The sequence below is a fragment of the Glycine soja genome, chromosome 12 (assembly GCF_004193775.1).
Source record: "Glycine soja cultivar W05 chromosome 12, ASM419377v2, whole genome shotgun sequence".
NCBI classification, from domain to species: Eukaryota; Viridiplantae; Streptophyta; class Magnoliopsida; order Fabales; family Fabaceae; genus Glycine; species Glycine soja.
In genome coordinates, this window is record NC_041013.1 from 7,618,605 (window position 1) to 7,631,814 (window position 13,210).

The window sequence follows — 13,210 nt, forward strand, 5'->3', positions numbered from 1 at the left end:
GTAATCCATAAAAGAAAAAAAATATTTAAGGGTATTTTTAAAATTTTATTTTAATGCTGCTACACAAACAATATGATTAATGTACGTAGTGACACCCCACGAGTTACTGCGGTTTGTCCTCTTCTGGCTACTCCTTGCTGGAATTTCCTTTTCTCATCATTGCTATTCTTCATGGAAACACGATGATCACATGCATTTCTCGTTTGTGTACTCTTGTTTGCCAAAGTCAAAAAGGCAATTAATGCACACACCGACCAACCAGTTGGAAATTAGTGAATGATTTTGTAAGCCAAATGTCGCTTCACATCCATCAAGCAAACTTTAGATGAAGGCACACTTCCTTCATGCTCAGATAAACAAATAACTTGAAAACTTTGAAACATCTTTCCCTTTGTTATCCTGAAAAGCGCATTCATGGCAAGTGCTTCTGCGGTCTCAGCTCATGTTAGAAGGTAAGGAAGTTGAAACTTCATTTCATTTTTTCATATATAATTACAAACAGATCAATCTGTTAGCTTGTTAACCTAACATAAAATGGCATGTAGGCTTGAGGGGAAAGTGGCGATTATCACTGGTGGTGCAAGCGGCATAGGTGAGGCCACTGCAAGACTCTTCTCTAAGCACGGAGCACACCTTGTCATAGCTGACATTCAAGACGATTTGGGCCTCTCTCTTTGCAAACACTTGGAATCCGCTTCCTATGTTCACTGCGACGTGACAAAGGAAGAGGACGTTGAAAACTGCGTGAACACAGCGGTTTCCAAGTATGGAAAACTAGACATCATGCTTAATAACGCAGGTATATGTGATGAGATCAAAACAAGCATACTAGACAACAACAAGTCTGATTTTGAGAGTGTCATAAGCGTGAACTTGGTTGGTCCTTTTCTGGGAACAAAGCACGCTGCAAGAGTCATGATCCCTGCTAAAAGGGGAAGCATAATTAACACAGCTAGTGTTGCTGGAACCTTAGGTGGAGTGGCTACACATGCCTACACAAGTTCAAAGCACGCGCTAATTGGACTGATGAAAAACACTGCGGTGGAGCTTGGACAGTTTGGTATTCGGGTGAATTGTGTGTCCCCTTATGTGGTTCCCACACCGTTGACCAAGAAACATGCCAATATTGACGAAGAAGGAGTTCGTGAGATTTATTCCAACCTAAAAGGTGTTCATCTTGTGCCGAACGATGTGGCCGAAGCTGCTCTTTACTTGGCAGGTGATGAGTCTAAGTATGTTAGTGGTCACAATCTCGTGTTAGATGGTGGGTACACTGATGTAAATATAGGATTTTCTGTGTTTGATCAAAATAAACTTAACTAATTGCTTCTTCTCTTTTTCTTCCTTCGTGTTAGATGGTGGGTACACTGATGTAATTATAGGATTTTCTGTGTTTGATCAAAATGAACTTAACAATCTCGTGTTAGATGGTGGGTATACCTATTGTCATACATTCACAGTTTCATACTCACACTTGTCCTAACTTTGGAGTTTTCAAAGGAAATATACATAAGCAAAGTACCTCAATTCCGAAAGAAAAATAGGACTCAACAACCTCCAATCTTACAAATTAAAGGAAACAAATGAGAAAGTTTTTGGTACACCTACAAATATAGTACAAATAACTCCAAAACCAACGAACTATATTAAAAGCATAATTAAGATCCATACAGGGGAATAATTTCATGAAGTTTATTTGATCCTATCTACAATGAAAATAGTAAAACATGGAGGAATTACAAGTCAAAAATGGTGATTCCTTGGTCATGCCCTTCATGCTTTGGTCATGCGCTTCGTGCTTTCATAAATGGGAAGCTTGTAGGTAAATAAAACTAAAAGTAATGACATATGATGATATGTCTGTTTGAGTTAACTATTTTGGATGCCCCTATATGTTCTTGCTTAAATTACTTGGCATTATTTTAAGGCCTGACAAAGAAGAAGCATGTCCCTCCCCCCACCCCACCTCCCTTGGGCTCATAGATGCCTTATAAGAAAGGCAAAATTACACTGTTGGTCCCCCAGTATATCTTCAATTTCGGATTAGGTCCCCTTATAATTTAATTCACAAATTTGATCCCTCAGTTTTATAAATTCCTGCAAAATTGGTCTTAGAAGTCCGATTTAGACGTTGACCGTTAATCTCAGACGTTGACTGCCACGTGTCAATGTCACGTGTGACTACCACATGTCAATGCCACGTGTCAACGTCTAAGTGGTTTCTTATAAAAATTTCATTTTTTATAGGTAAAATATACTTTTGGTCCCCCAGTTTTACTCCAATTTCGATTTTGGTCCCCTTATAATTTAATTCGCACATTTGGTCCCCCAATTTTATAAATCACTTTATAAATTCAACCAAATTTCATTATTGGAGAAGTTGTATTTCAAATTTCAAACAAAAATACCATTGTCATACATAGACCACTTAAGTAGTCGTATACACATAATACTGCATGGGGGAGCAAAAAAAGAAAAAAAAAAGGGATTATTATAAAACCTGTTAAAGTAAGAGATTTGAAAATTTCAGACCCAGGTTGGAATTCATGTGTCACTTTCCCAAGTTGAACAACCACGAAAGTAGGAGAGACAAAGAGTGATTTTTCTCTAGGTTTCAAGTGAGTGAAAAACTTGCGATGAAAAAGAAGTGCGAGATTTATCAAGATCTACCATGTCTCTAGCACTAGTGGCTAAACCATTCAAAAGATCAATTTTGCAGTAGCAATTTATAAATGGATTTATAAAACTAGGGGACTAAATGTGTGAATTAAACTATAGGGGGACCAAAATCGAAATTGGAGTAAAATTGGGGGACCAAAAGTGCAATTTTACCTACAAAAAATGAAGCCTTTACAGGGAACCACTCAGACGTTGACACGTGGCATTGACACGTGGCAGTCAACGTCTGAGGTTAACGGTCAACGTCCAAATTGGACTTTCAGGACCAATTTTGTAGGGATTTATAAAACTGGGGGACCAAATTTGTGAATTAAATTATAGGGGGATCAAATCCATAATTGGAGATAAAGTGGGGGACCAATTTTGCAATTTTGCCTATAAGAAAATGCTGCAAGGTTAAACTATGGTTGGGTTGGCATTATGGTGGATCTCCAAGTAGGATTTGCACCGTTAAGCAACTTTGAAGGGCAAACATTATGCAGTCATCACAAGAGAAACAACTAAGGTGTATGGTGTATCAATCTTCCTGCTATGTGTAGCCACAGGCCACAGATGATAGATCAGTAACCTAAGTAATGAGAATATAGCATTCTTGGTTGCAGATCCAAAAGCTTAAGCAAGTAGATCAAATCACTCATATTATGCATAAAAGTTGGTATTCATTTGTTTTATCAGGAGCAGTTTAAAATATGTTTACAAATCTTGGGTTCATTAAGTGTATAAAAGAGAAATTATTAACATAATGTTTATTTTGTGCATTCCTTGCCAAGAAAAATTTAGAGTAATGATACTTGTACAACAAATTTATGCAAGATTTAGATTTTATGGATCTAAATATTTGTGTGGATTGTATTAAGAGAAAACAAACAAAACATACAAAGAAAATAGCTACAAGAAGCACTCAGCTTCTTGAAATTATTATGCATATTGATATTTATGGTCTTTTTGATGTTAATTATTTTGGAAAGGAAAATTTTTTTATCATCTTTATTGATGATTATTCACGTTACTGTTATGTCTACTTACTGCATGAGAAATCTTAAGCATTGAATGCCTTATAAATTTACTTGAAATAGATAGAAAGATAATTAGACAGAAAGGTAAAAGTTGTTAGGTCTGATGAATGCGGTGACTATTATAGAAGATATGATGAAACTAAGCAACATCCAGTTCCATTTGCTAAACTCCTTCAAAAATGTGTAATTTGTGCGCAATACATAATGTCTAGTACACCATAACAAAATGGTGTATCTGAAAGGCATAATAGAACTTTAATGGATATGGTTAGGAGTATGTTAAGCAATTCATCTTTACTCGTATCTTCGTGGATATATGCCTTGAAAATTATCATGTATTTGTTGAATAGGGTTCCTAGTAACGCAGTTCCAAAGACACCTTTTGAATTGTGGAAGAACAAGGCACCTAGTATGAGGCACATGCATGTCTAGGGTTATATGTTTTATTGTCCTAATCATAGTATGAAAATTGTCGAAATTGGAAATGCAAGGTTCGTTGAAAATTGTAAAATCAATGGGAGTACAGTTCCATGAGATGTGAAAATTAAAAAAATTAGAGTGTGAGTCCCTTTAACTTGTGCCTCTAGTAGTAAGGTGATTGCTCCTCAAGTTGTTCCAAACAACAACGAAGAAAAACAACAAAATAATGAGTCCATTATACATAATGAACCTATTGTGGAAGAACCACAAGAAGTAACATTAAGGAGGTCTCAAAGAGAAAGGAAACTAGCTATTTCGAATGACTATGTGGTATACCTACATAAAATAGAAATAAACTATGAAATGATCTTGGTCTTCTTCATGAAACCAAGAGGTTTTTATCTAGCAACTTTGAAATGAAAGATACGGGTGAGGCAAACTATGTGATAGGGATAGAAATATTCTAAATAGATCACAAGAATTGTAAGACTCGTCTTAGAAAGCATATATCGATAAAGTACTAGAGAGATTCAAGATGGAAAAGTGTTCAGCGTCACTCGTTCCAATTTGGAAAGGAGACAAATTTAGTCTCGCACAATGTCCTAAAATTGATATGGAGCGAAAACAATTTTGTATGCATCAGTTGTTTTGAGTATTATGGATGGTCAGATTTGTACTCGACCAAACATAAGCTTTGCAGCTGGAATATTAGGGAGATATCAATGTAACTCGAGAATGGAACATTGAAAAGTTGCAAAGAAGGTTCTGAGATACTTACAGGGAATGAAAGATCACATGCTTACATATAGGAGGTCTGATCACCTTGAGGAGATTGGGTATTTAAACTCAGACTTTGTTGGATATGTGAATACGAGAAAATCCACTCTTGGCTATGTATTTGTTTTAGCTAGAGGAGCGGTATCGTGTAAGAGTTCAAAGCAATCAGTTGTTGTTGCATCTACCATGGAAGTTGAATTTGTAGTATGTTTTGAGACTACAATTTAGGCTAATTGGTTGTGGAACTTTATTTAAGGGCTTGGAATTGTCAACAGTATTGCTAGACCGCTGAAAATATATTGTGATAACTCCATAGCAGCATTTTTCTCTAAGGTTGTTAAACATATGGAATTGAAGTACGTTATCGTGAAGGAAGAAGTTCAGAAACAAATAGTGTCAATAAAACATATTAGCACAAACCTTATGATAGTTGACCATTTGACAAAGGGATTACCACTTAAGACATTTATAGAACATGTTAAAAGTATGAATATTATTGTTGTTGATGATCATTAAGTGTAATTTATCTTATGCATTTTACTAACACTCTGAGCCCATTTATGATATGTTTTTATTACATGTTATTTATGTTTGCATGCATATTTGTATTTGAGTAATGTTAATAGGTTTTGTCTTAAATAAAGACATTATGTTGGACCAATTATGTATTCCTAACTAATGGTCATATTAAGGAGAAGAGTAATTTGTAGTATTTGGAAGGGACTATGTTGATTAAGTGATGTACAACCGTCATGACTTGAATTGGTTCCTATTCTTAATCATGAAACTATGATGTATCCAATATGTAAAACGATTTAGTAATTTTAATGTGCATTATGTTAGTTTAATCTATTTATTTATTTAGTTCATAATGTTTGATGATGCACATGAGCTAAGTGGGAGAATGTAAGAATTAATGTCTCATGTGAGAGACATATGACTTATGTAGGGACTAATAAATAAATAATTAATAATTAAAGATTAAATTGTAAATTGAGTTAAATTGGAGAAGTTTCTAGAAATTACTACTATTTGGTGGGAGTAATGGTTTAAAAAAAAGGGTTAATCCCATTAACGTGAAACAATGTCACTTTCCTGACATAAAAGTGTTTTCTCAAAACCTTAGTCATCACGAATGTAGAGAGACAGAAAAAATAGTCAAGGGAGCGAAATCTTGCTTTTTTCATCTTTTAAGAAAATCAAGACGCATCAGAGACACGATAGAGATCTCACTATGAAAAAAGATATGTCTTACTCTCTAATGATTGTGTGAGCATCATATAATTATTAATTTCGAAAACCCTTAAGACTTACAAGGGTGCCATAGGCGGTGTGGAGGAGCTCATCGTGGAAGTGCTTAGGGAAGGCAAAGAGGCCAAAGTCGAAGACCTTGAGGTCGTCGACGTCACCCAAGAGGAGGTTCTAATGGGAGACGTCGTGGCAGTGGCAAAAACGGAGTGTGAAGACAAGCTGCTCAAAGTTGAGATGAGCGAGGGCAATGGGGTCTGGGAGGCGGTCGTGGCAGGAAACTTGAAGAAAAGCTTGTCGTCGCCAACGAAGTCGATGATGATGTAGAAAATAAATTAAACTTTAAATTATATTTATCTCTCAAGAAAAAACATATTATCTTTTAAATTAAAAGTAAAAATAGTATTCATGTGTATCTAATCATAAGACTCTTTTAAAAAATTGGTTTGATCTTTTTTATAATATTTTTTTTAATTTCTAGATGCATTAATGATTTTTTTCCTACATATCCTTACTTAATTATTTTTTATTCAAACATTAATGAGAAACAATTAAGTGGATACATGGATAAAAAATCATAATTTTAAATTATAGTACAAATAAATGACATATTAAATATGATTTTTTTAAGAGATATTAACTACGAAGGAAGTATCACTCAAACATCTCTTGAGAAAAAATATATAATTTACCCTTTTATTTGTTGTTTATCATATCCGGTGAGAGGATTAAATAACAATCTTTAGATCAAAGTAGTAGACCTAAATTTAATGGCTAATATTAAATGCACATATTTAATATTGGCTCTCTCACGCGCATTTAATATTAACAATTAAAATTATATGTGCATTTAATATTAACAATTAAATCTAAATTTTCTATTTTAACTTAAGGACTACTATTTAATCATCATATTTCATGATAAAACACTCCTATAATCTCACTATATCCCAATATTATATATATATATATATATATATATATATATATATAACCTCCCTTCTTACCCGACAGCTTTGATCATTGCCACTATCAACTTAAAATAATGTCTGCATAATAATGCATTACGGATACGGTTGAATTTCTTTTTAATCACTTTATCTTTATAATATCCTATCTCATATGGCACGCATACCTCACTAAAGAGTACGCCCTCCAAGAATAATATTCATATATGTCTTGTCAAGTTCCTTTCAATATATTTATTTGTAAATGCGATCTCTTAGATTTTATTTTTCACACTACGAAAAAAATTAATTAAATAAAAAAATCATCCCAATTTTCTCTTCCATCCTATTTTCACTCCATTTTCTTTCTGTTTCTCTTTTTTATTATTATTCTACCTATACCACATTCATATTTATCACTTTTTTCTACATTTTTTCTTCTTTTCATCCCAATTTGTCCAAAATGAGTTGGACACATATAATCTATAATTGAATTCCAAGTATGGCTTTTCTTGTCCATTATTAGTGAATTGTGGCCAAGAAACACCCCCTATTATATTGGTCTTGACTTTCTACAACACGTGTTGATAGTGGTGCAAATTTATAGATAAAATCATAGGACTTCTATGTGAAGCATAATCAATCAATCATTTACGTGCTGTGTCAGGTATTCTTAGCTTAGCAGCGAGCTTATCCAGTAGACTGATGGGAAGTGTTCCATTGGCCTCCGCTGCTGCTCTTGCCAGAAGGTAAATCCAAAGCCCAGTAATTGGTTCTAATTTTTCAGAAAACTTGCAAAAAAAAAAAAAATTGTAAACTTTAGGTTATGTATAAACTAATTTTTAATTTATGAAAAAAAAGTTATTTCATTTTATTTTTCTTATTTTATTTTCTTATAATAATCTGTGGAAAAACTTATCCAAACGTGAGAAGAAAAATTCTTGGCCGATTAATTTTAATTTTGTTTCCAAATAATTAGTTAGCATAAGCTCATACATATTGTTATTGGTGAAATACAAAATTGAAAAACAGGCTAGAAGGGAAGGTGGCACTGATAACTGGTGGAGCAAGTGGTATAGGTGAGTGCACAGCAAGACTTTTCTCCAAGCATGGAGCCAAAGTGGTGATTGCTGATATCCAAGACGAGTTAGGCCACTCAATTTGCAAAGACTTGGATTCATCTTCAGCTACTTACATTCATTGTGATGTCACAAAAGAAGAAAACATCGAACACGCCGTGAACACGACCGTTTCCAAGTACGGTAAACTAGACATCATGCACAGCAGCGCAGGTATAGTTGGCGCATGGAACCCCAGCATATTGCACAACAAGAAGTCTCACTTTGAGCAAGTTATCAGTGTCAACCTGGTGGGCACATTCCTGGGAATCAAGCACGCCGCGAGGGTGATGATCCCTTCTGGGCGTGGCAGCATAGTTGCAATGGCTAGCATTTGTGGAAGAATAGGTGGCGTGGCTTCGCATGCCTATACGAGCTCGAAGCACGGCATCGTGGGACTGGTGCGAAACACTGCCGTGGAGCTTGGAACCTTAGGGATCAGAGTGAATAGTGTGTCTCCTTATGCGGTCCCTACGCCCATGAGTAAAACTTTCCTCAACACTGATGATGAGGGGATTGCTGCACTGTATTCCAATCTTAAAGGGACTGTTCTTAAGCCCCAGGATGTGGCTGAAGCTGTTCTTTACTTGGGAAGTGACGAGTCCAAGTATGTTAGTGGCCATGACCTTGTTGTAGATGGGGGTTTCACTGTCGTAAACCCTGGTTTGTGTGTGTTTGGGCAATCCGTGTAGGTTTTTAATTTGTACTTTAAGTCGTTTCAAGTGTTTTGAATTACATCAGCCAAATAATGACCAAATAATAAAACTTTTGATATATTGTTTGGACCTGTTATGCTGGAATCATACAAAATTTCTATTCTCTCTTTTTTTTTTTAAAATCTAATTTCTATTCTATCTCGTTTCTCCTAAATTAGGGAGGAAATGTAAAAATTGTTAAGGGGTTTCCTAGACTATCAATGATAGGAAACAACAGGATCTTGAAATCTATGGTTCTCACAAACAATCAATAAACAACAATAGATAATGATGTGTACCTTTCTCCATAGGAAGACTTGTACATTTCTCCATAGGAACTTTTTTTCGGTGCACTTTGATTTCCTTGAAAGAGGAGAGAAATAAGATTTCACTTCCTTAGGCCTTTCTTTTCTGCCTCTCTCCGTTCGTGATGACTATGGGTGAGAGAGAACACTTTCTGGTCAGGAATGGGACCTTATTTCACGTTAGTGGATATTAAGCCTCTTTTATAACCACTACTCCCATCAAGTAGCAGTTAACCCCAGAAACTTCTCCTATTAAGCCCAATTATAATTTAGCCATTGATCGTTAATTATTTACTTATTAGTCCCTACATAAGTCACATGCCTCTCACATGAGACATTAATTCTAACATTCTCCCACTTGCCTCATGTGACATTAATAAACATTATGGACTAAATAAATAAATGGATTAACTAACATAATGCGCATTAAAATTTGACTAAATTGTTCTATACATTGGGTACATCATAATTTCATGATTAAGAATAAGAACCAATTCGAGTCATGGCGATTGTACATCATCTAATCGACATAGTCCCTTCCATGTACTACAAATTAGTCTTTTCGTTAATATGACCATAAGTTAGGAGTATATAATTGGTCCAACATAATGTCTTCTTTCAAGACAACCTGTTAACATTACTCTAACACAAACATGCATGCAAATATAGAGAACAGGTAATCAGAAACATATCATAATTGAGCTCAGAGTGTCAACAAAATTACATAAGGTAAATTACACTTAATGATCATCAATAACAATAATGCCCATACTTTCAACATGTTCTATAATGTCTTGGGCGGTAATCCCTTATTCAAAGGGTCAACTATCATAAGGTTTGTGCTAATATGTTCTATTGACACTCTTTGTTTCTGAACTTCTTCTTTCACGATAAAGTACTTCAATTTCATATGCTTAGCACCCTTAGAGTACTTGTCGGTTTTACAAAAATATTACTGCGGAGTTATCACAATACATTTTCAGCGGCCAAGCGATACTGTCGATAATTCCAAGCCCTGAAATAAAGTTCTGCAACCAATTAGTCTGAATTGTAGCCTCAAAAGATGCTACAAATTCAGCTTTCAGATGCAACAACAACTGATGCATACAAAATTACTTCCATTTGTTTTTCATTCCATATCATTTCTAGGACATTGTGCGAGACTAACTCTGTCTCATTTCTAAATTAAAATAGGTGATGTTAAACACCTTTCCATCTTGAATCTCTATAGTACTTTATCGATATATACTTTTTGAGATAAGCCTAACAATCCTTGTGATCTATTATGGAATATTTATATCCCTATCACATAGCTTACCTCACTCATATCTTTCACTTCAAAGTTTCTAAAGAGAAATTTCTTAGTCTCATGAAGAAGACCAAGATCATTAGCTGCAAGCAAGATATCATCAATATACAGAATTAGAAAAATAACCTTACTCCCACTGACCTTCAGATACATACACTAATAAACAATATTTTCCTTAAATATAAAGAAAACAATGGTATCATTAAACCTCAAATACCATTGGCGGGAAGCTTGCTTTAAGACTGTATATTGATTTCTTTAGTTTGCACACCATGTGTTCCTTTCCTTCAACTGAGAACCCCGTTGGTTGGTCCATATAAACATCCTTCTCTAAATCTCCATTAGAAAGGCAGTTTTCACATTCATCTGATGTAGCTCCAAGTCATAATGAGCTACTAATGCCATGATAATCCTAAAAGAATCCTTTCGTGAGACCGGTGAAAATGTCTCTTTATAATCAATGTCATCTTTCTGAGTAAATCACTTAGCAACAAGTCTAGCCTTGTAACATTCAAGGTTTCCATGGGAGTCACGTTTAGTCTTGAAGACTCACTTAAACCTAACTCTCTTACAACCCTTTGGTAATTCTACAAGGTCCCAAACACCATTATGTTCCATGGAATTTATCTCTTCATTCATGGCATTTAACCACTTCTCAGAATTATCACAACTTACAACTTGTGAAAACAAAACTGGACCTTTATCATTAATGCTTAAGTTTGTTTCTGTTTCATGTAGGTATACCACATAATTATTCGAAATAGCTGGCCTCCTTTCTCTTTGAGACCTCCTTAATGCTACTTCTTGTGATTCTTCCATAATAGGTTCATTATGCATCATGGGTTCATTATTGTGTTGCTCCTCTTCATTAATTTTGTAACAACAACTAAAAAGAGCAATCACCTTACTGCTAGAGGCATAAGCTAAAAGGACTTACACTCTAACTTTTTTAATTTCCACTTCTCGTGGAACTATACTCCCACTGATTTCACCATTTTCATTAAACCTTGCATTTCTAGTTTCGACAATTCTCATACTATGATTAGGACAATAAAACATATAACCCTTTGATTTTTCTGGATAACCAATGAAATATCCACTGATTGTTCTTGCATCCAATTTTCTTTCTTGCGGATTATAAATCCTTATTTCTGTCTGGCAACCCCAAACATGCAGGTGCCTTATACTAGGTGTTCTATTTGTCCACAGTTCAAAAGGTGTCTTTGGAACTGCCTTACTAGGAACCCTATTTAACTAATACATGGCAGTTTTCAAAGCATACATCCACAAAGATACGGGTAAAGTCTAATTGATTAACATACTCCTAACCATATCCATTGAAGTTCTATTACGCCTTTCTGATACATCGTTTTATTGTGGTGTACCGGGAATTGTGTATTGCACACAAATGCACATTTCTGAACAAGCTTAGCAAATGGACATGGGTGTTGCCCAGTTTCATCATATCTTCCGTAATACTCATCACCTCTATCATATCTAATAATTTTCACATTTATGTCTAATTGTCTTATTACTTCATTGTAGTAAATTTCTAAGGCATCCATTGTCTAAGAAATCTCGGGCAGTAAGTAGACATAACCGTAACGTGAATAATCATCAATAATGGTGATAAAGTATCATTCCTTTCCGAAAGAACTAACATCAAAAGGTCCACAAATATCAGTATGCACAATTTCAAGAAGCTAAGTGCTTCTTGTAGCTCTTTTCTTTGTATGTTTTGCTTGTTTTCCCTTAATACAACCCACACAAATATTTTGATCCGTAAAATCTAGATAAGGAATAATTTCATTCTTTATTAATCTTTCCATCCTTTCTCTAGAAATGTGACCTAAACGTTTATGCCACAAGAAAGCAGATCGTTCATTCACTAAACTATGTTTAGTGCCAACATTATGATGCAGAGTTAAAACAGTTTCAGCATACAAACTGTCTAATTTCAATTTATATAAACCATCATAAAGGATACCAGTACCAATGAGATGATTATGCTTAAATAAATTGAAACATTCATTACAAAAATTAAAAGAGTATGCAGTAACATCAAGTTTAGATAATGAAACTAAATTCCTAGATAAACTAGGTACATAAGGAGTCTCCAGTAAATCTAAACGATGTCCAGTGTTGCGTTTTAAACAATAAGTCTCAACTATTTCCACTGGAGCTTTCACTTCATTCCCCATGAAAATGAGCTTCTCATTTGAGCTAATGGTTTGGATTGTAAGGAATCTCTGCATAATGTTAGAAACATAAGTCATACATCCAGAATTAATCCATCATGTATCATGGGAAACTACAGTTAAGTTTGATTCAAAACATACATGAGCATTAAGCTCACTTTTCTTTTCGAACCAAGACTTGCACTTTAGGTAATCCTTCTGGAAATGTTCGGATTTCCTACAAAATTAACAATTATTTCCCTTTGATACCTTTCTTCTGGATTTGCAAAGAGTCGTCATTGTTCTTTAATGACCCTTTGCCTTTATCATGCTTCTTCATAAATTTATTTTCAAGCTCCTTGATTTCCTTGGTGGCTTACATAATGAACTGAGTGACTTCCTTGATTCTTAAGCCTCGTTTCATCCTGAACTAACATACTGTACAATTCATGCACATTCCATTTATCTTTCATGGTATTATAGTTCATTTAGAACGGGTCAAACTCAGACGGTAATGAG

General features: G+C 34.8%; 2 protein-coding genes across 2 annotated transcripts; both read left to right on the forward strand.

Annotated features, from left to right (window-relative positions):
* Positions 1 to 247: 247 nt before the first annotated feature.
* Positions 248 to 1,437, forward strand: LOC114379133 (secoisolariciresinol dehydrogenase-like). The gene is made up of 2 exons (XM_028337722.1): positions 248 to 452; positions 546 to 1,437. The coding sequence occupies exons 1-2, from the start codon at positions 415 to 417 to the stop codon at positions 1,321 to 1,323; spliced, it is 816 nt and encodes a 271-aa protein (XP_028193523.1). The 5' UTR covers positions 248 to 414; the 3' UTR covers positions 1,324 to 1,437.
* Positions 1,438 to 7,675: 6,238 nt separating this feature from the next.
* On the forward strand, positions 7,676 to 8,997 carry LOC114378372 (secoisolariciresinol dehydrogenase-like). The gene is made up of 2 exons (XM_028336956.1): positions 7,676 to 7,836; positions 8,120 to 8,997. The coding sequence occupies exons 1-2, from the start codon at positions 7,793 to 7,795 to the stop codon at positions 8,895 to 8,897; spliced, it is 822 nt and encodes a 273-aa protein (XP_028192757.1). The 5' UTR covers positions 7,676 to 7,792; the 3' UTR covers positions 8,898 to 8,997.
* Positions 8,998 to 13,210: the final 4,213 nt, after the last annotated feature.